This window comes from Thamnophis elegans, chromosome 6, assembly GCF_009769535.1.
Source record: "Thamnophis elegans isolate rThaEle1 chromosome 6, rThaEle1.pri, whole genome shotgun sequence".
Lineage (NCBI taxonomy): Eukaryota > Metazoa > Chordata > Lepidosauria > Squamata > Colubridae > Thamnophis > Thamnophis elegans.
In genome coordinates, this window is record NC_045546.1 from 18,710,101 (window position 1) to 18,737,547 (window position 27,447).

General features: G+C 38.6%; 1 protein-coding gene across 1 annotated transcript in view; it reads left to right on the forward strand.

Annotated features, from left to right (window-relative positions):
* Window positions 1-27,447, forward strand: part of DDX10 (DEAD-box helicase 10) — a 177,093-nt gene that overhangs the window by 41,301 nt on the left and 108,345 nt on the right. The window contains exons 12-13 of the mRNA XM_032220167.1: window positions 10,134-10,222; window positions 14,816-15,224. Of these exons, the coding sequence (XP_032076058.1) occupies window positions 10,134-10,222; window positions 14,816-15,224 (498 nt within the window). The remainder of the gene's footprint in view (window positions 1-10,133; window positions 10,223-14,815; window positions 15,225-27,447) is intronic.

The window sequence follows — 27,447 nt, forward strand, 5'->3', positions numbered from 1 at the left end:
AACATTTCCACCCTTTTGGGAGGAAAGTGCGTCTTATACTCCGAAAAGTATGGTGATTCGAGCATATACAGCTTCTTATGAAAGTAACAGAAACGTGGTACTGTAGACTTACGGTAGCATCATGCTTGAGAGTTCTGAGCATTGAGCCTGGCAACAGTGAGACAGTTGCTTCTTTCCATACTGGCCAGGGAGGCAGATGGCTGTCTGCCAGACAATAATTGTCTGCTGACCATAGTGCTCTTTTATTTAAATTTTTATAAATTTGTTTTCAAACTGATCTCTCAAGCTGTTACATTATTATGGCAGGCATTTAAAACAAAAACAGGGTGATATTTAATCTCAGCAATGGGCCATTAGTGAAACAACAATGCAACTGCTAATGTGTGTTGCTTAAATAATATGCATGGCACGGGACGGTCTCTCTCCAGTTATATCTACCCATTGTATGAGATCCAACAGGAGAGGTATGCTCTGGGTCCCATCTGCTAGGTTAGAGAATGTCACCTGGCAGGTAGTCAGGGGACAACATTTTCTTGTAGGGGCATCGTCTGGGACCGTGATGGTGATCTTATGGCAAACGTGCCAGAGGTAGCATGCAGCTCCCTCTCTGATGGCATGTGAGCCATCGCCCCAGTTCAGCTCATGCAGGGAGGGGCGGGTGTGTGTGCACATGTGTGTGGGGGTCATGCATGCATGCATGGGGGTGCGTGGGGTAGGGTCGCACACACATGTGTGGGGCAGGGCACATGCATAGGGGAGACATTGTACTTTGAGGGTTCGGGTGCGCGCATGTGCACTTTGGGCACTTGGTCCGGAAAAGGTTAGCCATCATTGGTCTGGGGCATCATTTCCCTGAAGAATAGGTCAGACTCTACTAGCTTTCAAAATGTGGCTTGTTGTTGGGATCATGGGATTAGATCATGCTATTGAACCTGAATCTTGGTTTTATTGATGATGTTGGTTAGTTTTTTCCCTTAGCTTCTACATTTATTATTTATAATGGTTTGTGATTATTTTATTTTTTATTACCTCCCACAGTCAAATGTTTGAGATGACTGGCCAAATAAATTGAATATATAAAACAAATAAATCATTTGTTTAAAATAAACATAATTTTCATTGAGGAGGTATAATGGCAATTGGAAATGGTAAAGAGATGTAGCCAATGATGAAACACAACTTAGCCCACAGCAGGATTGTGGATGAGGTGAGCAGTTCAGAAGAGACCTTCCCTAGTTTCTTGAGCTGCAAGAAGGGACAGGAGGAGATACTTTCGGACTTGTTTGATTCTCTTAATGTAACCTTACAATAAAGTAGAATTAGTTCATCAGGGACTCAGTGGCTAAGACACTGAGCTTGTCGATCAGAAAGTCGGCAGTTCGACGGTTCGAATCCCTTACGTCTCGTAATGGAGTGAGCTCCCGTTACTTGTCCCAGCTTCTGCCAACCTAGCAATTTTAAAGCATGTAAAAAATGCAAGCAGAAAAATAGGAACCACCTATGGTTGGAAGATAACAGCATTCCGCGCGCCTTCGGCATTTAGTCATGCCGGTCACAGGACCACGGATACTTCTTCGGACAGTACTGGCTCTTTGGCTTTGAAATGGAGATGAGCACCGCCCCCTAGAGTCAGGAACGACTAGCACATATGTGTGAGGGGAACCTTTATCTCTACCTTTAGTCCATCAGGCTATGTTTTCTGTTGGGTCTTTCTTACAAGGCTGACAGGAAGTGAACTGTGCCTTCCTTGGGATCACTAAGAAGCAGACTTTGTTTCTGCTTGCTGCAATACCAGATGTTCTGTTGCTCTCAACTTGAATTTGAACATAAATGTGAGGATGAAGGATTGATCAGATTCATGATGAAGGGAAGGACTGCATTGCATTCACTGGCTATGCCACCCCCCACCCCTCTGAAAAAAGCCTTTATGCATGAAGAGAGGAGGAAGTAGCATAGAACTCTTATATTTTTGCACAATATAGCAACAGCAGCAATCATTTTCGTGACCTTGCTCTCCCTATTGTGCTTTTCTCATTGAGTTGCTGAGTTGGCTTATTCAAATCTTTTAACTCAGGTTGTTAGTTGCCATAAAAACTTTATAGAGCAGCTGGTAGTGCTGAAATAATTGTTACCCCTGTAAATAGTCTGGCGTCCACCTGAATTTCCTGTTGATTTGGCTATCTCATATAAAGAGAACATTTTTTTTTTACATATCTAGGGACATTTTCATATACAACATTTTTAAAATTAAAAGCAAAAAATATTTTTGTCCCTTGAAAAGAATGTATGAACTGATTGAAAAGAAAGTGCAGTAGGTGTCCAGAGGTGATTACATAGAGGAAAAATTGGTCTTCTTGAGCTCGGGAGCTTAGAAAAAAATTATTAAGTTTTGGAAAATGTATGTTACAAGATTTAAAAAAAAAACACTTCCTGAGATACGTAGAATTATTTAAGAATTAAAAGGACAACATTTTTTTTCTTTTTCTTTTCACTCATTCTACCTTTTACCAATAAATATTCACATTTAGGCATAGCATGTGACAACTTAAGACCTTATGCATACAGAGATAAAGGAAGCTACTTTATTGGACCCATTTCCCACAGAAAACAAAACACAGGGAGTCACAAAACCTGGCTGGGCGTGGCCAACTCAATGTTACTTCCATCCAGTCACATGACACCCCCCCCAGCCACACCTACCTAGGTTTTGTGGCTCCAGGTGTTTTCTGTGGAAAATGGGTCTCCCTCCCTCTCTCTCTTGTTTTTCTCTTTCCTCTTGCTCCTTCCCTCTTTTTTTCTTTCCTTTCTGTCTCGTTTCCCTCTCCCTCCAGCTCTTTCATTTCTGTGTCCCTCTCTCCCCATTCTCTCTCTCTCATTAGTTTCTCTTTTTCCTCTCTCTCTCATTCTATCCCTCCATCTCTCTCTCTTTTTCTCCCCCCATCTCTCTCTCTCTCTCTCTCTCTCTCTCTCTCTCTCTCTCTCTCTCTCTCTCTCTCTCTCTCTCTCTCTCTCTCTCTCTCTCTCTCTCTCTCTCTCTCTCGTGTCTTCCCTCTTGAACCATTTCCACAAACAAGTGAGGGTTGGTTTTTATTTTTATTTTGCTGATGTTCTTCTTCTTTGGGTGCTTTTTACCATATGATTTAAATCAAGAGCCATTTCACGTTCCCAGATAAATTAAGCTCTTTCGGCCCCTTGCTGTGGCCCTCTGTTGGTTGGCTGACCACGCCCTTCGTCCTTCCCTCCCAGTCACTCCTCGGTTGGCCTGAGAAGGTAATGGCGACAGCAGGAATGGAGACTCGTTGCTGACACCCAGTCTAGGGAAAGGAGTAGAAGACCTTTAATTTCTTCCTCCTGAAACTCATGCTGTGGTAAGAACAGGTTTCCTTGAGTCAGTCTAGGCTCCTGATGATTGCATGGACATGTTCTAGTTGCTTTCATGGAAGAGGTTTCCCACTCTCTTTTTCCCGGTTTGTTGTTTGTTTGTTTTGACTTTCTAGTTTACTTTACCATCCCAGAATTTCCTGCTGATCTCCATCTAACTAGGACAAATTGCATTTAACTGCCATTTAACAGGATCAAAGAAAGCTAGCCTAGGACTGCCATCTGCTGTGACCTTTGTGTGGTTCAATTTTGAGCTACAAGTGAGGATCATATAGCTTGCACGGCACAGTTCCTAACAGACCATGGACTGGTACAGGTACATAGTCCGGTAGTTGGGAACCCCGATCTATGGTTTCTGAAAACCTCTTTTTTCCCCTCTCAATTTTAGATAGAAACAAATTTTCCTCTCCTTCAGCAATCTGGCACTTCATACCTTGAAGATTTCTCACAGATAATATATAAATCTTTGGTCAATCGATCTGCTAGTTTCTGCAATATCCTAGGCTGCAATTTATCTTGTCTGAAGATTTAAACTCACTCAGGCTAAGCAGATATTCCTGTGTCATATTTCTGTCAGTCTCAAACATCAAGCTCTTCATTCTGCCCCTCACATTTTTTTTCTGATTTTGTTTTGTTTTGTTGGAAGAGACTAAATCAAAATAAGTGAATAGCTTTGCCTTTCTTTGTCACTACTTAGGATTATTCAGTGTTCATTGATCAACAAATATACTGATTCTTTTTTGTTGTTGAACATACCTGAAGATTCTGCATTTGTTTTTAAAATCCTTAATCACTGTTACCTAATTCTGAATTTTGTTTTGTTTTCCCCACATTAAGTTCCTTTGCATTTCTTGGTAATTTACTACACCTTATTTTCAGATTTTCATGTGACTTTTTGTCTAGTTGTGTTACTTTGTATCTACCATATTTTTCGGAGTAAAAGCCACACAAGAAACACCAAGATTTTGAAGAGGCAATTTAAAAAAAAAAGTTTTTGCACTCTGCAGACCTCGCAAAAACAGCCTGTTTTGTTTTTTTTTGCAAAAATTGGCCTTTTTTTTAAATAAAAAAGGGGGGGTACATAGCCTTTAGGAGGCTTATAGAGTGCTCCTGGGGGCTGGGAGGGGGGCAAAAAAGGTCCTTTTTTTGCTCATTTCTGCTCTTTCCAGCTCCCAAGAGCACTCTGGAAGCCTCCTAAAGGCTATGCACATCCACTTTGCAAAGTGGGTGAGGTTTCAGGAGGCCAAAAATGCTGTATTCAGTATATAAGACACACCCAGATTTTCACCTTTTTTTGAGGGGAAAAATGGTGCATCTTATAAGATGAAAAATACGGTGTTTTTTTTTAACTTGGACCCTTATTGGAGTTGTTTGCAGTAATTCCTACTTATTCTAGTTTATAATCTTTTTATATTTTCCATCATTAACTCTGTGACAAAAGGGAAGCATCTATGTGATCAATTATTCCGCAAAACTTAATCACACAGGACTTGCATTTTTACAGGAAGCAATCAAAACTAAAAACAGACCCCTTTGTAGATGATTTTTAGTGCCTCTGGAAGGAATTTAGGGATTTTTAATTTGGCACAGTTTATTGAAAGGCCTTACAATTACTGCCCTTGGTTTGCAAGACGTGTCAAATTTTATGACAACTCTGAAAGCTGGGGGGGGGGGGGGAAACCCCATATTTACAGCCATGCTTGTAAAATCTATTTATTACTCCATTTTTAATCACACCTTTCTTCCATTTGCTCAAGGCAAAACATGTGCTTCTTTCCTTCCTTCATTTTACTTTCCAAATTACAATGTAAAGAATGAAAAGTGAAATATGATGCTCACACCAATGAATTATTCAATAATTTTCTTGGCCGAATGGAATTGGCTTGTCCAGTCTTAGCCCGCATACTTTCCTAATGTGCCTGGGCAACAATAGCAACACTCCTTGGAAGAAATGCTGCAAGTCACTTCCTCTTGCAAGTTTCTTTTGCAAGATCAAGGCTGCAGGACCCAAAAGCTTTCAAGTGGAGCCTATCTGGAAGGAGATTATCTGATCATTAGGTGTGAAAACATTGCTCTCTTGAGGTTGTAAGGCTGTCTCTTAGGGAGCATCTCCTGTTTGTGAACAACAACAAGAAGGGAGATGCTGCCATAGATTTCTGATCTGATTAAATTATAGCTTAGTATTGATGAAATGAGTCATGGAAATGGAGTGATGAAAAAGAATGGTCTGCAAACAAATACTGGATTAATAACTAACCAGAACAGGTATAATGGTAGGTTATAACCTGGCTGCTACAGGGGGGAAAAATTAATCAATAGTTGTAAACAAAACCAGTTGGATTCATCTCAATCTGGACCCCAACATTGGGACAGTCAACAAGGAAGTATATTTATATGGATTATTTTCAACTTGTAGATCTCCATGATAAGCAGATGTTGTGCAGAGATGAGGGCCACAATCTGTTTGCTTGACCTAAATCTTTCCTGGCAGGATTAAATTGACTAGGTCAGACGGGTCCTGTGATTATAAGAGGTGATTAATGCCTTCTTGGCTGATGGATGTTTCTCGATTGCTTAAAGGAAGCAGTCATATGAGTCTTGTTGGGGAAAAAAAAATCTCCCTGAACATGAAAGAACCTTGTAATTAAAGGGAGTCTTTAATCTTCCAAGTCTAGGAAAGTGATCGAAGAAGCAGCTTTGTACCTGCAGATTTGGACCCACTTTAATTGGGGATTCACTCAGGATGTAGGACTGAGATTACGTTAGTTTTCTTGGTAGAGATCCTGCTAGTTTCGCTGGACGTCTTGGCACGTACAAATGATACATTTTATAATTTAAATTTTAATTGCTGTAAGCTGTTTCATGAACAGGAAAAAAAAGGAACATAAACAAAGTCTAGACTATCGATCCCACTTTCAGACTTTCCAAGTAGTCCAGCCAAGAAGCACACTCGGAAGTACTGTCTCTAATTTTATTGTCAGGTTGCATGAACAATATCTTGCAAGTGTGGAAAACGCATTCATCCCCCATTACCTGTACAGCCCAAGGGACTAGGGAACATCCATTCTGAAGCGTTTGTACATCCCCATTTCTTCTACAGCAGGGGTGTCAAACTCGATTTCATTGAGGAATGCATCAGGGTTGTGTTTGACCTTGGGGCTGGGAGACGACAGGGGGCGTGGCCAGCTTGACGTCACTCGTGCTGGCCCGAGTGCTCTGTCAGCGAAAACAGGCTCCCAAGCTCCATTTTTGGCTGAGATGGCCTCCTGCAACCCTCTGCCAGTGAAAACGGCGCTTGGGAGGGTCACATGTGGCCCTCCTGATCTCTGTTTTTGCTGGCAGAAGCACTGCGGGCTGGTCCTTCACTGTTTCCAGGGCGGCCCCATGGGCCACGTCTAAGCACCCGATGGGTCGGATGCGGCCAGCAGGCCTTGAATTTGACACCCCTGCTCTACAGGCTAAGCTGCCACTTAATTAACCAGTGTACTATCTGCAGCTATTCCCGCATCTCCCATTTCTACATACCATAACATTAAGCACAGCCAAAGGTGAGACAGTACCAGTGGACTTGATTTCACCATATTTGAAAGGCTTCATGTTGGAGAAGGTGGCAAACAGCACTGTTCTCCAATGATGCGATAATCTGCCTTCAGGTATAATGATAGCGAACTGGGAAAACGAATTGATAATGGTAGTTTAGATACAGAAACATTAAACAGTGTTTTGGACATGTAAAATACTAATATCATTGGAAACAGTTTTGCCTTTTGGAATAGTCAGAATGCTCCCTGGATTAGAAGCCCTATTTTTATGGCTTTATTGTAATTGAATAAGAGAAGCAGGTGCTTTCTTTGTAAGAGTCTTTCTGAGCCCAATTTTCAAGCTTGTATAGTTTGTATTACTTGGCAATAAAATATTGTTGATTTAGTACCTGACTTAGAATTACCTTGCCAGAAAGAGATAGACAAGACTTACTGGGTGAAACAAAATGGAATAAACTTCTTCCTTCTCTGTCATTGCTTTCTAAAGCAGCCTTTTAAAAGAAGAATAAAAGTGGAGCGGAGTGGAATAATTTTGAAACTTCAGGATATTGAGGAAACAAGTGGAAACAAGGGGTTTTGTTGTAGCTGACAGATGTAGTGATAGGCCTGCCCGGTAAATCCAGTTTTATTGCTATATTTAAAGCCATTCTTTTATTGCTCTGTGATACTGAAGTTACAGTCTGTTCTTCCTTTTTGTTGAATAAGACGGCAGCATCTTTTTGAAAATGTGAATAGAAGCTAAATAACTTTTGACAGTCTTCACCTACCTAGAATTTCCATGGGTTTCCAGGATCTTTTAGGATAATAACTGCTTGACTGTAACTTTGTTGCTTGTATACTTATGATTTATATTGATGTTGATTGTTTCCTGATTGCTTATTTGTACCCTATGACTATCATTAAGTGCTGTACCTTATGATTCTTGACGAATGTATCTTGTTGTTTTATGTACAGTGAGAGCATATGCACCAAAGACGAATTCCTCCTTCCCTTCCCTTCCCTTCCCTTCCATTCCATTCTATTCTATTCTATTTTTTACTTTGCCCCATCTGAATGGAACTTCAAATCCCATAATAGCCCTAGTTTGCACGTCAGTTTCCTATATGCTTTTAGACTGACATCATCTGCACGTTAACTAGTCAACTAGATCTTTTTGGTTAATTAGAGTTTAGAATTGGGTAAAAAGATTCTCTAATTTAAATATTGGTGTGAAAATTCTCATAACTAATAGGTTAAAAGATTGTAAGAGGAAGAGAACTCAATCCATAATTTTCTCTCCATTTTTTTAACTGATTAAAAGAGAGTTGATCCATTACATCTGCAGCACTCTACGGAGTATTATTTTCACTTCATATAGTTCTGTATTTGAATAGTTTGTTATATTTAGTGCCTCTTCCAAACAATTGTGCCTTTGACATTAAAGTATACTCATATATCCATCCTTTTGGCATCAAACCCTGCAGCTCTGTAAGAGATATTGCAGTGGAATAGATAAAATGGATGTTGAATTCAATCAAGCTTTATCGCTGCAACTTTTAATTTTAGCAAGCACATTAAACAACTGTATTATTGGGTAACTGTACTTCTGTTTCAAAAAGTGTTAAATTACCCATACTAGCAACTATAAAGTTTACTTTTTTAAAAATGGTTATGTAGAATGTAGTTTACATTTTTTACTCAACAGAATTAAAGTTTAAAAACAGCAATAGTGATAGTATATTACTATACAGATAGTCCTCAACTTACGACCACAATTGAGACCAGAATTTCCAAAGCCAGAGAAGGTGGTTTTTCAGTGAGTTATGCCTGATTTAGGGCTGAAGATTTCTAATAGCCCTTTTAACTGAAATATATAACTTTTCAGTGTCTGAATTTTATTCTGTCAGAGATTGAATAGGAGGCCATCTGCCCAACCATGTTCCTAAGATCTCATGATAATGACTAGAGGGAATCATCAAACTATTTTATTGTAGTCATCTGGTGTAAGGTGTGTATGACGGACCAAAAAAATGCAAAAGACAGTGAGGTACAGCAGATGGGTCTGTTCAGTCTTTTGGGTGATAATGAAAAATGTAATGACTGATAATAAGTCTTCATTTAAGGTTTGCAGCTAGCAGAAGAATGAATGGGAATTTTCTATGCGGGCCAGTAAATATATCTACAAAAATATTTTTCCTTTGTTTTCCCAATAAAAATTACTGAATAGTGTTGCGGAAACATAAAACAGAATGGTTAGAATTATACACTTGAGTTACCAGCCAAATGAAAGGGAATGCTGATAGCAGCAGGTAATTCAGTTTTATAGAAGTGATTTTCCAGTGTTTTATTGCAACCTGGATATTGTGAAACCACAAGCAAAACCTTTACTATTTTGTTGTTGTCGTTGATGATGCTTCTTTTGAGGGCAAAAATATTGTGTATTGTAGCTTCTCTTAGTAGCTCAAGATGAGCTCAAGGACAGACAAATTTCAATTTTAAGAAATAATAAAAAAGAATGAATGTTATTTTGAAAGTCAAGTGAAAAACACTAAAAAAAATATCCATTGGATGGAATTGGGCAGAGATGCCACCAAAAATGTGAATATACACTTAATATAAGCACTACCAAAATATTAAAAATGCATATACAATGGTAACCTATTCGTGCATAAAATTTAATCATAAGAACTTAGTGATACTGAAGAAGGAAGACACTGCTATTTTTTTCAGGCTGTGAATTATACTTGGTTTTTGAACAATGTGCTGGGAGTTATACTTCAATTATTATCTACAACAAATACGAAACAAGATAATTCTCACTAAAGGATGCTAATTTGGACCAGAATTTCCATCACTAAGCAATACAGTGGTAAAGCACAACATCATATGGCCACATTGCTTATTGATGGCAGTTCCAGCAATTCCTGGTTACTGTCATTAAGGAAAACACAGGTTGTTAATTGAGGATCTCCTGTGAGGGCGACTCTGACTTTCTGCTGCCTTCCCTCTTTGACTTTGCTTGTGGGAAACTAGCAGGGACGGTAGCAAATTACGATGAATGAAAAATGAAATGAAAAAGGATATCTTGATTTTCAGTGTCATAATATCAAAGAGGACTTTATAAGCTACTGTACTTTAAAAAGTAATTATCTTAAACTCTGTATCTGTTTCTGTTGAGTCTCCTTTTATTCTGTGACTTGAGCAAGTTTTTTAAATCTTTTTTTCCCTTAGTGTTTTGTTTCTTACCTGCGATCCGTCTACCTAATGAAGAACAAAGAAGTATTTGATGTATTAAAGTTACCCATTGCTGAATATGCCCTGTAAGTGCCATTGATCTTTAGTAATTGTAGATGCCGTACAAAAACTATACATCCTTTTTTTTATAGGTTTCTTTTGAACTTGGAAATTTTAATCAGTGAGCCAAGCCAACATTGGCTCACTGATTAAAATTAGCAATGAAAATCAGTTTGTTAAAAATGGAGATTAGTCAAACAGAGCTAATGGAAATGAGGAGAAAAAGCAATAAATGAATTCTTAATCATTTTGTGCTGCCTGTTGAAACTCAATAACATGGGTGCCAATTTTTAATTTTTTTAAAGGTGTCTTAGAAGTCCTCATTAGTTAGTCGTCACCATGGGAGAGTTCCTTCTGTTCGTGTCTTAAGATTTTAGATTTGGTCCTTTAGTTCTTGGAAAACCCTTCCCTAAAGTTTTAAGAGCTATTGCCATTCAGTGATGATAATCCTGAACTATTTTATTTATTTATTTGCTTTTTATCTTGACATCATTTGCAATCACCTCAAGATAGCACAGATACACACTGCACCATTCATTTATAGCTTTTGTCTTTCCTAATTTGTTCTTATTTTCTAAGAGATCCCTCTCTGATACCCTGACTTCTTTTGCACCATCTCCCCCAAAAGCCTTCTTCCAAAAAATCATAAATTGACACTAGGATCAATAGCAAATTTGCCATGTCTGTCTGTTGTGTGTGTCTACCAGATGTCTCCTTACAAATCGTCCTCCATATTTTATGATCAGTCATTTTACAATGACATTGGAAGTTAAGACGGCCATGGAATGATGCTTTAAAGAATATTCTCCCTTCCATCTCACTAGGGGCTCACAACCATGGGGCTGGTTAATGATGTGAAAGTCCTTCCTCCATTTTTAATTGACACTTGATGTTTGTCTGTATTTTAAATTTTAGATTTGGTTTTTATGTTTTTAACATTTTATTTGTGCACTGCCCAGAATCCCTCTGTGAGGGAGATCTTTAAAGAATGATATGGAAACCTTTCTAAGAAAGAAGTCATCCTTCAAAGCCAGACATGCATTCAGTGTATAAAGGTACCTACTGTATACCGGAAGTAGAGACTAATAAATTTTGCCCTACAAACCAGTATCGCATGGGGCATTTTATTAAAACGTCACAATCATACACTGACTGCATGTGTGTGTTCAGGTTTTTTCATATTGTGCTTTAGAATATAGCTGAACCTGCTTTTAAGAAGAAAAAAAAGACAAAGCTAAATCTTTTTTTCATTCTACCCTTACTGAATATTAGATTCAATAGCCATTAAAAAACCCTTCCTTCCTCTAGACAAAGGATTACATAAATAGCCACAAATTGTACCACCTTTTAGAACGGCATTTAGTTATTTTGTTTGGTATGAATGGGATGGAAATCAGTAAGAATATCACAAGTCAAACGAAAAGCAAAATTGGGACCTTACAGTTCACTTCTCAAACGAATTATTGTAGATCTGTACTTTAATACATTGTCCACAATTTATTTTGGGGAGAGGAAAAATAAAGAGAAGACATGGATGACCAAAGTCAATACTTTTTAGCAAATTGAGCCAAGGGGAGATGAGCTTGGAATCGTTTTCATATCTTTTTATTCCTCTGGAGCGGAGATCTAGGGATGCCCTGGTCTTTAACCCATCCCTAATTAAGATGTATGTAAATCAAAGGATTTGTACTCTCAGCATCCCTGAGAAACCAATCCTAGAAAATAATGGTGAAAAGAATTAAAACATCTTATGGGCAATGCAAGCATCATACACCTGACAACGATGGAACAATAAAAAGCAGAGGAACATTTCATTCATAATTAAATAGCCAAGCTTATTAATCTTTGGCATAAGAAATGCACAGGGCTGGCAGAATTCCACAGCAGTTTTCTTTGAAGTGAACATAATATAATGTGACCTTGCCTGACATCCATTATGTTGAAAATTCTTAACAGAGGGATGGCATAGTGATCAAAGGAACATGCAGAAAGCCCAGTGTTCAATTATCTGATATCTCTAAATAGCATAGGGACAGGTGTCTTCCTCAATGAGCCACTGAAAATCAGTGCAGATTCAAACCTTCAATCTCTCAGGCCTTAATCAAGTGGGCAACAAATCACTCTGCCATTAGCAATATGGCTCAAACTAATTATTATTCCCACAGAAGTATAATCTGGTTTTTTTTGGAGAAAATATAATATTACTGCTGTACCAGTGGTGAGATTCAGCCAGTTCGCACCTGTTCGGGAGAACCAGTTGTTAACTTTCTAAATAGTTCGGAGAACCGATTGTTTGAAGAAATCTCATTTTGTTTTTTCCCCTTTACAGGGCTAATCTGTAAGGAAGGCAGGAAGGAAACATTCTGGTGTTGTTTATAGCCTAATCTTTGTTGCCCTGCTTACAGAAACTGCCTCTCCGGTTAACCCTTATTACATTGTACCAGCTAAGGCGAAGCGCCCATCAACATGACTGACGTTGAGTTGGTCACGCCCACCCAGTCACATGACCACTGAGCCCCACCTACCCAGCTGGTCATTAGGGCAGAGAACCAGTTGTTAAATTATTTGAATTCCACCACTGTGCTGTACTATTACATTATCAAGGTTTTAGTTCTTTCCAATTCTTCTACACAAGCCTATATATTGCAACAACTTCTATATAAGCCAATACCCTGAAAAACACTGGCGGTTGTTAGTTTTTGGACTAGAAGGATAATTGATCTGACTCAGCACCGAGGAACTTTTTAATGTTCTCAAATGTCAAACCCATCTGAACAGCAAAAGCCACCTAAGGTTTGACATTCCCAGAGGGGGAATCTGAAATACTTCCAGAAAAACCTAATGTTGAGGTCTAATGATATTTCTTTTCTTAGGCAAGACACATTAGTTATTGGTGTAGTGATTATGTGTGATTGGTGAAACCCAGATTCAAGACTTCATTCATTATTATGAATATACACCTGTCTGGGCCAGTCTCTCTCTTTCTGTTTCACCTATTTACAAGGCTGTGGGTAGAATCAAAGGAGGAGATCACCTCATATGTTATACTTGATTATCCCAGAGAAAGGATAGGAAACACAGATCGATTGATCTGTCTGTCTGTCTACCAGTGGTGAATTCTGGATCCCGTTGCAACCGGTACAGTGCAATGGGGCTGGATGTCTGCCCGCAATGCTCCGTGATGCCTCTGTGATGCTCCAGCTGCTCAGCAGAGCATTGCGCAGGCTCTGTACACTCCATGTGTGTGCGCGGAAGCCCCGAAAACAAATACCGGTAAGGAGGGCGGGCCCTGATGCTCCAGGCAGGCACTGGTATGCCCGTACCGGGGCGTACCGGTTGTAACCACCACTGCTGTCTACTATGTTTCCCTGAAAATAAGACAAGGTCTTATATTAATTTTTGCTCCAAAAGACACATTTTATTTTCCAGTTAGGTCTTATTTTCGGGGAAGTACAGTACTAAATTCATCCGTCTGCCTGGCGATCTTAACTGGGGCTTATTTTTGGGTACAGCTTATATTTGGGCATCCTGAAAAATCATGCTAGGGCTTATTTTCCAGTTAGCCTTTATTTTTGGGGAAACACGGTATCTATCTATTACATTTAGGAACCACCCTTTTCTTTTTTATACTCCTTTCTTCAGAAATCAGGTGGTAGGAGAGAGAGAGACAGAGATACACAGAGAGAGAGAGACACACACATGCACACACCAAGACAAACCGAAGTTTAGAAGACTTCCCCAGAAAGAATGATCTCATGTCAGTTCTTTTGTCTCTTTAACAAGCTGGGAAGACTTTTTTCATTTCTAGTCTTTACTTTGATTTAAACCCTGCAAGATTTTGGAGTCTCACCAAATCTTCCTACCAAATTACAGCAGCAATGACAGCGCTGAATAATTAAATATGGAAAGAAAATTCATGTTTAATTAATTTAGTTATAATTATCTACACGTTCAGCCCTTCCTTCCATTTGTCGTCATCTCTTTGGAGTACCACCCGTGCAAATCACTTCAAAACTATTACGCATCCCTTTTATAAATGGACTCCTATTTTTCATTGTTGAGAATGGTTTGTTTGATTGCACTTAGCTTTAATTATATTTCAGCTGTGTCAGCCATTCAGGAAGCAGCATTGCCAAAAAGCTGGGCTAATGATAAATAAAGAATTACATATTGAAAAACCATTATAAGATAACGATAATGGAAAGTTAAGGATTGAAGAAATATATAAAAAGTAGCTTGCAAAAGATTCAGAAGTTTAGTCGGCCAGAATTAATTTTGTTTGCCAGATGTATGAAAAGTCCTCACTATTAAGATAATGCCCTTAATAATCTTATCATGGTTTTTCTTTGGTTTTTAAAGTATAGTATAAATTCAGCAATTATAATTTGTATGCCATCTTTTATGCCTTATTGAGTGTAAGTCATACATAAGTTATAAGTTATTACTCTGCGTGTTGTGTCTGGCTTACACAAATGTTAAGAATTGCTTCCAGCCAGTAGAAATTTTCTGTCTTACAAAATAACACCATGCAAAACAGATTTTGATGAACTTTTAATGGTTAGCCTTTAATATTAAACCAGAGATCCTGTTCTGATGCTTGATACTTTTCTATTTTGTAGCTCTCTTGGGCTTGCAGTGGCCCCTCGTGTACGATTTCTCCAGAAAGTCCAGAAGAAACTGCATACAACAGAGCCTGAAAAAGAGGGGACGGAGCAGGCTGAGGACACACAGTTTTCTTTAAGTGACGAGGACTTAGAGAAATGCAGGAGAATTTTCTCTAGAGCAGGCATGTTGGAACAAAAAGAGACAGAGGGCCTCTCTGGGCAAAACAGCCCCATTGAAGAAGCATTGCAGAGTCTTTCTGAGCCAGAAGAGCCTGCAACAGTCCATGAATCAAAGCCTGAAAGTCTAAATTTTTTCGAAGATGATGATGGAGATGATGATGATGATGATGATGCCTCCAAGGACGTGCTGATTGTAAAACGGCGAAATGTATTTGGCTTAGAACCAGAAGAGAAAGCACCATTGGTAAGGATCTTTTTTTTAAAATGCTAAGAGCCAGCCTTCTTTTTCTTCTGGAAGAGGGTTATGATTGTCATTGTCTGGCTTTCCGAATATAGTTTGCTATTGCATTACACAAATACCAGACTATTAAGCCAGGGGTGTCAAACTCAAGCCTGCTGACTGGATCCAGCTCACGGGGTGCTTAGATCTGGCCCATGGGGCCGCCCTAGAAACAGTGAAGGACTGGCCCGCAGCGCCTCTGCCAACGAGAACGGGCTCCCGAGCTCCGTTTTCAGCTGCTGCAGCCTCCTGCAACCCTCTGCCAGTGAAAATGGAGCTAAGGAGGGCCGTTTTCGCTGGCAGAGCACTCGGGCCACCGCAGGCACCAACACGAATGACGTCAAGCTTGCCATGCCCACCCCGGTCCCCCAAGGTCAAACACAACCCTGATGCGGCCCTCAATGAAATCAAGTTTTGACAACCCTGTAGTAAGCCTATGCCTTGATCTAACAGAGCTTTTCCATTGCAACCATAGTAAATACATGTTGGTTGCCAAGTGCCCAATTTTGATGACATGACAGATGGGATACTATGATGGTCATGTGAGGATTGGTCACAAGTGACTTTTTTCAGTGCCTTTACTTTGAACGGTCGCTAAATCTTGGTTGTAAGCCGAGGACTGCCTGTAGACTCTGTTTTTTTTTAATTGGTTGATATCTAAGTTACACAGATTGAATTACTTGCATTGTGTGTATTAATGCAACCTTTCCCAATTTATCACTCTGCAGATGTGACCCTATTACTCACACAACATATCGGGGAATTATGTGGCTTGCTATCAGGGTAATTGGAACCTATCAGATTGGGGAACTTATTAATATTTTCTTTTGTTGCCGACTAACAGTTTAGTGCTTGAATTTTGTGAACTTCCCAATAGTTCTTCTACATGAATGTTAGGGCTACATCATAGATTTTATTTTTATAAGACTTTAAGAAATATTAGTAACTTGAACATGTATAATTTGATAATTTGGATGTTAAACTCTTATTATTCCTTTGTAGTGCTCATTAACATTGGATTGTGGATTAGTTAAAATAGAATAATTGGCTTTTCCTTTTATTGCCTTACAAAGCAAAAGGAAATGTAGAATTACTCTATTGCAGAATATTATGACAAGGGCCCTGGAAAAAGCCCTGACATTTCTTGGAGAAGTACATTATTTTATTACGTATCAACACTAGTTCAATCAAAAACTTCTAATTTTAGACTTAATACACACATTGGCATACTCACATTTTCATCAGTAAATATATTTTCTAATGTTGACAACTCATTTAATAAGTTGCCATGGTGAGAACAAGTTGCTTAATTAATTTTGAGAGTTTTAAAAGCGCAGTGTATTTTAAATAACCAGGGTGAGTTGACCTTGAAAGGAACACTGTTCAAATACTACCTACCTACAATTTGCTGAAAAGAGTTTTCAGTTTATTTTAAATCCAGACTGTCAAGATTCACTCAATTGTTTTTAGACATGCAGCCTATATTCGTATGACTTTTATGTTTGTCACATAAAGGATGATCAGTGCTGAGAGTTGTAGAAACGTGTATATCAATACTTTGATTGTGACCAAGTATGTCACCGAGGAACTAGAGGAAGTTAACAATTTGAAATGGAAGTCCAGTCATAATTATATCAAGGAACATATATCAAATGAAAACATCTATCCATGTACAGTATATTCTTCATGCTTTTTCTCTTCATGGGTAAACACACTTTCCTTGAGGAGCAGATGGCAACTGTGGCTGGGGGAGCCTTTGCACAGGTTCATCTTGCACACTAATTTTATCATTTATTCACTGGGAAACCTTACCATTCCGCACACCTTAGTTATGTCTTGACTAAATTATTGTAATGTGCTTTATGTGGTGCCTGCATTTGAAGACTACCCAAAAGTTACAACTAGATCAGCATGCCGTGATACATACAGCTTTAAACACTTTGCCTTTTGCCCATGTTACACCACGTGTGAGAACTGCACTGGCTTCCAGTTGCTTTCTGGATGCAATCCAGGGTGTTGGTTACTACCTTTAAAGCCCTACATGCCATGAAGCCTGGTTATTTGCAGGACTGCACCTCTCTCAGTATATGTGCCAGTCCCTCCAGCTCAGATATGGTGGCTGCGCTCCGCCTTTCCTTAACTCTTGCCACCTGGTGGAAGTTTGGAGATTTGAAGGGCTTCCACCTCTCACCAACGGACCCAGCTCTTCACTAGGCATTGGATTAGAAGGGAAGTGAACCAAGCAAATGTAAAAGTAAAGTCAATAAGGAGATTTCTAGGTGAGGTATGGGGCTCACAAAAGTGACTGTGATAACCATGGCAGTGCCCAAGGAAGAGCTGTTTCCTGGAAACTTTCCAGATAAGGAGAGGATGGGATATTGCTCACATGTGCTCTGGATAGTTGCTCCTCATGAGGCCACGGTACAGTGGTGGATTGCAGATCCCGTTGCAACCGGTATGCTGCAACGGGGCCAAGCGTCTACCACGTATGGGTACTTTCCGCCCGCAACGCTCCAGCTGCTCAGTGGAGTGTCGCATAGGCGCCCTATGCTCCGTGCGTGTGCACGAAAGCCCCGATCGGCTCAAATGCAGATAAGGAGGGCGGGTGTACGGATGGGCCCTTTGGAGCACCGTACCGGAACAGTACCTGGTGCTCCCAGCAGGCACCGGTATGCCCGTAGTGGGGTGTACCGGTGTACCGGTCGTATCCCACCACTGCCACGGTAGGGCAATAATTTTCCACAGGTATAAGAGCCAGGAGATGAAGAGATGAGATGAATAACAACTGTGAAAGAGTCTTTTAAAATTTGTTGTGAAATACAGTACAAGCCTTGCTTTCGGAAATTGCCCATTGACCAGGGAAACCAAGCAGCACACTTGGAAATTATGGTACTACAAAGAAATGTAGTAATGACCTCTTGGGGAAGGAAAGAAGATAGAGGACTCCAGTGGACTTAAGTGGTTTTTAAAGGAGACTAGACAGCTCATGGAAAATTGGGCTGTCATTGATTACAAATCCTAATGGTGGCTTGCTACTTCCAAAATAGCAGGCAGCATACTTTAAATGTCAGTTGCTAGAGACCAATAATGAAATATAGGTGTAACCCTCTTGTACTCTTACATACTTGGATCCTGATTTCAAGGGCACGGTTTGGCTATTGCAAGACTTAAAAACTGGGGAAGGTTTTTCTAAAACAGATACAAATCTTAGTGGATTTTGGTTGTCATTTTTCTTACTGTTTTTTTCAATTTGGAAATGGTTAATATATCTTGTTTCTGAGATAAATCTTCCCAATACAAAGGTGGCAGAAATATGTTTGAAATTGGTACAATTAAAGAGACAATTTCATCTTCTCTCCAGTTCCAAGCTGTTTCCCCCCCTCCTCCTCCCGAGATCATCATGATCTTTCTGGTAATATTTACTCATTAGCAATTGGCAGTTATTTTTGGTTTTGGAAATCTAGCTAAAAACATTTCTCCAAATTATTGATGTTAGTATCATCCCCGCATTTAAAAAGGAGAGAATATCTTGGATATTTCGCTGATAGGTTGCAGTGATTGACTTTATTTTTCTATAATAAGGGAAATGTGGTGATTTAAATAATCCTTCCGAATCTATCACAATACTGAGTTTGTGAAAGTTACAAGGCAAAATCTCAGCAGTCTTTCGTATTTCTCTGAAACCTTATTCTTTCTTATTTTTATATTTTCCTTTTTTAAAAAAAATAACAGAACACTAAAAGATTTTGATTTTGCATTTGAGGGGAGTAAAATAAAGCTTAAGTTTCACATAGGAGGAAGAGATTTAGGTTCATTGGTTCTTCTGATGGTGGTTTTATAATACATATGTGAGATTGTTGATAGACAATTATGCATGCTGTCATTGAAAATGAGATGATAAAAATAGAGTGGTCTGGGTGGATACATATGATGCTTATAATTTATTAATTATTATTCAAGGATTGTTAAGGCTGTTCTATTATTCCCCTTATAAAAATTCTACAAGGATATGGAAATTTTACAGCTGGGGTGATTTATTATTTGAACAGTTGAAAGTATAATTCTGCCATTTTTCCCACCGAACTGAAACACATATTGTTAGTGACTATGTCCCCCCCCCCCAATTAAAATGCAGTAGCTTATATCTACAGAATTGGAACAGAGTATTAGTATAAATTATACCTTGAGAAATTTAAATGTGAATAATAGTGTCTTTCTGCCAGTGCCCTCTGCCAATGAAAATGGAGCTCAGGAGCTCTGTTTTCACTGGCAGGGGGTTGCCGGAGGCCTCACAGCCTCCTGAGCTCCTTTTTTGCTGGCAGAGCACTTGGGCCACCACAGGAGCCCCCGACACGAGGGATATCGAGCTGGCCATGCCCACCCTGGCCACACCCACCAGGCCGGTCAAATAGAACCCTGGTGCGGCCCTCAGTGAAATCGAGTTTCCTCTATACAATACTGTTTATTATTCTGCTTTCTTTTTTCATTGTGAGGCTGCCCAGAATAATTCTCTATAACTTGCCAAGTAATTCTGCCAGAATTGGGCCACCTAGAAATTCAATGAATGAATGAATGAATTCAAATGCTTGAAGACAAAGTCATATAGAAATTCAAGACCCATTTCCTCTTGTTCCAGAGTACAGTATATGGAATTACACTGTAGATATAAATTAGATGAATTCTGACTGAATGTTATAAAAATATTCAGTAAGAGCAATAATGGTGGAACCCAGTGGGTTTCCCTTCATTGGATTTTCCCAAGAGAGATTACTCAGCCATCTGTCTGATATATTTTAATTTTAATTTCAACACTAAGCAATTGGACTTTGGATGGCCTAAATGGTCCTTCTAATTTTATGTTTCTGTTATATATATATATATATTTTTAGAAAATGCAAGGGAAATTATTAGAAATACTATAAATAATAACAGTAATGCTAGTCTCTAGCCTTTGCATTATGCATTAAGTGGGGCAAGATGGAATGTGCCCCACTTAATGGGGGAGCAATATGTAGGAGGACTACATAGGAAATGATTTAGGTGAAAACTTAATTGAAATGTTAACTGGAAAAAAAGCCCAACAAAGGCAGGGTTAAGATTAGCATAAAACATGAATACCCGATGAAAAAAAGTTTCTTGGACAATGACAAGAAAAGGAAAAAAAAGTATAGTTGATGTTGTATTTTATGGAAGAAATGAATTATTGGCTCATGTGTTGGACATGCAGCCTGATAAAAATAATTTTTAAATGTTACAAAACAGAAATAAACCTAATTCAATGCAGCAGCAGCCAGCTTTTAAACTTCCGATAGTAAATCAACTGTAATTGCTGAGAACGTTTGCAGAATGTACATCATTTTGACCAATAGTTTTGCTGGTTCATTTTTTTTAGAGATTTCAGAAAATCTTGTTTCAAGCCCCATATGCTGTTCTGATTCTAAAATAGCTGTTCTGACATTATTGGAAGCATTCCCTTGCAGTTCTGACTACTCCAGAATTGTTCTAAGTTCAAAAAGGCTTGAATTTATATCAGGGCTATTTATAGGTCGGAAAAATTCAGGAATAATGGGAATATCGTTTGACATGTTTTTGGTAAAGTCCGAATAAACCATTTCAGTTCCCCCCCAAATTTTATTGACTACTAGCTGATAACCCGGGGTAGTCTGGGTATGTTCTCAATCCTGTATTAGAGGAAGCCCCCTTGTGGGGTACTGCAAAGCCGTTACCATGGCAATTGCACTGGGCTGTACAGTAGAAGCTATTTTAAGGCACAACACGCTGTATCTTAACAGAACTTGAATCCAAATGCACACTATCACTATCAAAAGTACTGTGACTTGACACTATGGATATAATTCAGTCCTTTTCATTTCAGCGCCCCAGGCGTTCCAGAGTTATACTGGAACACCCACACACCCACACACACCAAGGGGTGTTAGAGGTGTCTTACCCCCACAGTATTTGTTTCCAGAGAGTAAGTCATCTGTGTACCAAGTTTGATTGAAATTGGTTGAGGCGTTCCAGAGTTATGCTGGAACATACAGCCATTTTTATATAGAGATATCATAATATAAAATACAATGAAAATAAAGATAATAGCAAAATGGGAAAGGAAAAGGGAAAGAAAGGTGAAAGTGAGTTGTAAAGGGGGAAAGAAAAAGAAAGCATTGACTTCCAACTTTTTTTCAGTACAGTAAAGTACAAGATAGAATCACAGCCTCAACTTTTTACTTTAGCCAAACAAGTACTAGCCATCAACAAAACAGATTAATCAGAACAAACTCACAATCAAGAGTTTATTTATCTTTGTCTCGAGCAACAAAATCCAGAGGCGGTTTCCAAGTAGAGACAAAACTGGATATATTCTTTTCACTAATTAAAACAATCAATTTTGCCATCTCTGCTAGCTTTCTCATCCATTATGTTGTGGGGATTGATGTATCTTTCAATTTCTCTACATATAGAATTCTTGCTGAAGTCAGAGCAAACAATAATAAAGTTCTTTTTTTCCAACAAAGATCTTTTTTTCCAATTCCTTGTCCAATAATCTTAGGAGAAAAACTTCAGCTTTCCATTTAACATTGGTTTCATGAATCTTCTGAATTATAACATGAATTTGGGCCCAGTATTTCTTTGCTTTTACCAGAAACCCACCAAAAAGTATAAAAACTACCTTCTTTAAAATTAAATTTCCATCATACATTTGAAATATCTTTATAGGTCTTATTAGGTATTAAATACCAGTGATTCATCATTTTATTAAAAAATCCTGTCAAACTACAATGCATATATTTCCTTTGCTCAAGCATTATATTGTATATAAAATTCCTTGCCAGCTTAGCTGTTTCATGTATTCATTTTCCAAATTCAGTTTCAACAATATGGTGTAAACCGTAGCAATAACATGTTCACCATGAGCAATACAATTTAATTTTTTTCCCCAAATTCAGACTCATAACTTTTCTTGTCTAAATTAAATTTTTCCTTAAGTTGTATGTGGATCAGTGGCAAAATGTCATTCTGATTCCAATTTTTCTTTTCATATGAGAATATTTTCACTTTGCCTAAAAAATATCTAATCAAAAGTCCACTGGTCTGGCTGATTAACCCATTTCAGACTTGCTCGTTCTGTCTATCTCACTAAAAAATGTTTGGTTGTTAGTTAATTGAAATAATCAGCTTGTCTATCTCACTAAAAAAATGTTTGGTTGTTAGTTAATTGAAATAATCAGCTTGGTATTTTTTTTTACTTCTGATAAAAGTAAAAAAAATATATTATATTTTAACTTTTTAAAAATGTTTTCTGAAGCTGTGTAGGAACATTTAGTTCCTACAATGGAACAGCAGTTCTTTTGAGAATGTTATTTGTAAGCTGATGAAGGCAGAATATGTGCAAAAATAGGGAGAGAAATAAGATTGAACTTGAGTTAAAAATATTACAGGACTAAGCTTTTTTAACAAGGGAGGTTGGAAAATGCTGTGAAATGATAATTTTGCTTAAATATAATAAGTCATTTATTAGTAAACTATTATTACTATATGTTGAATTGAAAAATAAGCCTATCCAAATTGCCATGGTGAAGTGATCTAATATCTAGCTAGTTCAACATTAATTTTCCACTTTGTAATTTTCCATTAATTTTGATCTTGACATGAAAGAATTTTCCATTTTTGACTGTATGTTTTTTCAAAAACTTAAATAGAAGCAATGTTCCCCATTAAATGGATCCAACATTTTGGTAGAAAAATGGCAATGTAGTAAGGGTAAATATGTTAAGGAGTTAGGATACAGAAAAGATTTGAAACATTCTTTTACCGTATGTAGTTGTCTAAATAATTCCAAATTTTAATGTTAGGGGCCTAATACCCTGTTTCCCCTAAAATAAGACCTCCGCGGATAATAAGCCCAATTGGGCTTTTAAGCGCATGCGTTAATATAAGCCCTCCCCAAAAATAGGCCCTCCCTGAAAATATTGCAACACAGCAGCAGCCATGAGGTGACCCCGCTCGCTGCCTCCTGCATCTCAAAAATAATAAGACCTCCCCAAAAATAAAGCCAAGTGCTTATTTTGGAGGGCAAAAGAAAATAAGACCCTGCCTTATTTTGGGGAAAACATGATATTGAGAGAGGAGAAATTAAAGATAGGAAACAGAATACTAGATTTTACTAAATGAAGATTAGAGAAAAGTAACTGATTCCTTGTGTCTCCTTGAATGTTTCTATTAAGTTTTCTTGATAGCTGTCAGGGTTCTGACAGATGCCCTAATTAAATCATGAGCCTTGAGCCAAGCTTCAAAAGATATCCAGTCATTTATTAGGAGCTTCATGTTGTGACGTACCCAAGTGAAGCCTGCTCTGACCCTACGTAATTTACTGCTCCAATCATGACCCTGTTTCCCCTCAAACCCCAGGGTGTCATCAATCACATTCACAATTTTGCGGGTTGTAGAGATCACTCCCCTCCGGCTGCTGTAAGTAACATCGTGGTAGTGATTTAGCACTGCCTTCTTATGGCTATTTTTTTCCAATTTCTAGCTTAATCTAATCTAATGTATTAAGCACACAGAAATATAATTCTGTAACTAAATTTGTTTTTATTGATATAAAATATCCTGAATTTTAGAACTTTACATCCACAGTGATATTTATTTTCCTTCAACTGTTGTTTTTATTATTAGCTCATTATGGGGACCCAGATTGCTGGGGGGCAATATGCTGACTCTGTAAACCACTTAGAGGGCTGTAAAGAGGTATGAAGTGGTATATAAGTCTAAGTCCTATTGCTAAACGTTATTGCTAGTCTTACTGTTGGCTTTATTTTCTTTAAGTGCCGTGCTATAGTTGACAAATAGTGACTGCTTCTATAGCCCCTTTTAATATTTCCAAATCCAAATGACTTCTATTTTCCTTTTTGTGTTTTTCCTTAAAAAACATCGGCTATAAAGGACAGTTATCTCTAAAATGTCATCTAATATGAAACTAAGAACTTTGTAGAAATGTCTTCCTTAGAAAAGCACTTAGAAAATACAGTTCAGGATTCAGAGCACGGGTATCCTGTTGACAGCATTTGGTAAGATTAAAAGAGTAAAGTGCCATTGTTGGAGTTTATTATAGACGCCCTCGGGTAGGCAGATGAGGTTTTTTTTTCCTGCATCAGATGACCAGTTTTTCAAAGAGGCATGCAATAGTGATAATGGGAGATTTCAATTATCCTGACAATTGCTGGGAATCTAATTCTGCCAAGAGTCAGAAGTCCAGCAAATTCCTGTCCTTTCTTGCTAACAACTTCATTTGTCAGGAAGTAGAAGAAAGAAGGTTGGGGAGGAATTGGTTGAAGATTGAAGAACTGAAGGTGATCATATTATCCTTGGTTTTAGTATGATAGGCAAAGGAAGAGGATCCCAAAAGAGATAGAACTGCATATGGGACTACAGTAGATTTTGATGAACTCGAAAGAGAGTGCAGTTCTAGGAGCTTGAAATTCTGAAGGAGAGAAGTATTCAAAAAATCTACGGCATGAGATATTAATTTGCTAAACTTTATTTATTATGTACAACTCAGTTATTCTTAGTTGTTCAAATAGTGTTCTAATCTAGGATTCCTGATACAGTAAAAAGCACACGCTTAGTCCCAAAACCCCTCTTTTTATTTCAAAGGCTGTGAATTATGTTCATTCACAGCCCCTAATGAGTCCCAAATAGTTGTAAAGAGACCTACAGTAGGCTGCCAAAGTCTTTCGGGGTAAGGCTGATAAGCATCCACCTTTATCTTCCTTGAAACGCTGTTGAAGACTTAATTGGCAATTAGCTTGGCAATGCCACACAGAGCAAAGAGTCAAAACGGAGCTTCAGAAGGTAAATTTAGCAGCATGAACCAAGTTGCTTCCTGCAAAGACTCATGTGCTTTTGCTCCTCCTTTATGTTCTATAGGAGGGGCCAATCACCTCCAAGCCTTACTCTTGAGTTGTCACTTCTGTCTTAACTGTTCTTGCCTTCTGGCAGCTTTGCGCATGCACACCCTGGGAACAGGGGGAGCTTGTTCCTCTGCCTCGCTGCTATCTGACTCTGGAGGCAGCACGTAACTCCCAGATGGCCCTGGCCCCCTCTCTGCCTCCGGCACAGAGTCCTCATCCGAGCCTTTCCCAGACTCCTGGACTGGTCCATGTTCTTCCCCAATCTCCTCGCTGTCCATCTCTGCCAGCTTCGCAGACTGCTGGCAGACCACAACAAATTGATACTTCTACATTGGGAACACAGTCAATACCTCTTTTTTGAGACGATTATCTGTTGAAAAGAACTTTGCTATGAAAAACATAATTGAACCTCCCTTTTAGAAAAAGCATCCTGATTCACCCTGATCAGAAGAATCTGAAATGCATACAGACTTTCCAGAAACTTACATAATATCAGATCAGATTGGCACAGTTTTTTTTCTTTCATTTTGATTCTCACATATATCGCTACTTGACAGAAAAAGTTGGGTGAGAATATTTTTCTTAAACCTGATTTTTTTTCCTCCTTATGATTCACCTTCTGTCTCAAAGTTGAGTCATGGCAACTGGACTTGTTTTCTTGTTAGATTGAGATGTTGACTGCTGATATAAACGACTCTTCAGTCTCATCACTGAAGGTTTTTTAAGAAGAGATTGGACATTTTGTTTTGTCTCAAATGGTGTAAAGTCTCCTGCTTGAGCAGGGGGTTGGACTAGGAGACCTCCAAAATCCCTTCCAACTCTTACTCTGCTATGTTGTTATATTGGAGGCCCAAGTAGAAACAGTCTTGATGAGAAGAAAAAAAAGGAAGAAATCAAAAGAGGAGGACAATATAGAGGCAGAACTCTCTTAAATGATGAAGAGAAAAAGAGGCGTATGTAGGAAGTGAAAAGGGGGAGGATAGGTCCATTTCCAGACATAGAAATTCTTTTAGGAAGGTGAAAGCTAAAAATGAGCTGGCGCTTGTAAGAGATACCAAGGACACAATGGTGGGTTCTGGATCCCGGTGCAACCGGTACGGTGCAATGGGGCCAGGCACATGAACGTGTGCAGCACATGCACAGCGCATGCATTCGTACTTACCACCCGCGACGCTCCAGCTACTCAGTGGAGTGTCGCTCAGGCGCATAATTAGCAATGAAGTCCATTAACAAATGTGGCACTGAAGCCTCTTTCTTTTCTTCGTAGGCAAAATTTCAGTGTCCCTTTTTGGATAAAATAGCATTTTTCTCTTAAACGGGAATGCTAACTGCACTGTTTGTTCTCTCGGTATAGGAGCTATGGCGCTATGATATTCTAGATAAAAGTATTCCAATTATAAGTTAATAGAAACTGAAAGAGAATAAAAGATAACATTGGAGCTTATTGAATTCAGTATTCTAGAAGAAAATCTTTCACAAAAGGTTGTTCTTTTTAACTTGTTCCCCTTTTAGGCTAATTTATAGAACAGTGACATTTCTAGGAGTTTTTCCAATCTATTGTATAAATTAAACTCAATTGTATTCATTTACAAACAGAAGTAAGTCTTAATATATTGTAAAACTCCAAACCAATATATTGTTCTCAAATGAGACAGGTGAATAAACTTTTTAAAGAGCTTTCCCAGAATTTGTAGACGGGATTTAGGCAGTTGAAGCCTCAAGACATCTGGTGGCCATAGCCAGGAACATGTTATTCAACTCAGCATAAATCTGGTGTACAGAAACCATTAGCAAAATGCTTTGGTTAAAAGCCAATTATAATAATGGGTTTTCAGAGCAAAATCTCGTGCTGAAGGTGGAAGGTGTCTCAGTCCTTGAAGGTTGAATCTAGCACGGCTGTGGAGAACTATATCTTTGGATATGCAGGGATGTACCCAAACAAATATCGGTTAAATATATTATTGCTTCTTTGTAAAATGCTAGTTGCCCCTTAATGAAGCTTCTAAAATGGCTTCCCTTACTGTAACTTCACTTCCTGACTTTTACTGGCAGCTTAGCGTGAACAATATTAGGGACAACTTTAATATGCAGTCAAACTTGAGGTTACAGTATGTTATTAGCCAACCTTGGATGCTGTAGGACCGTGATGGCGAACCTATGGCATGCGGAACCATTTGTTACAAGGTGTTGCCCTGTCAACTCCAGCGCGCATGCACAAACCGGAAGTCACTTCCCAAACTTCCAGGTTGCAAATAGGGCCTTTTTTCGCCCTC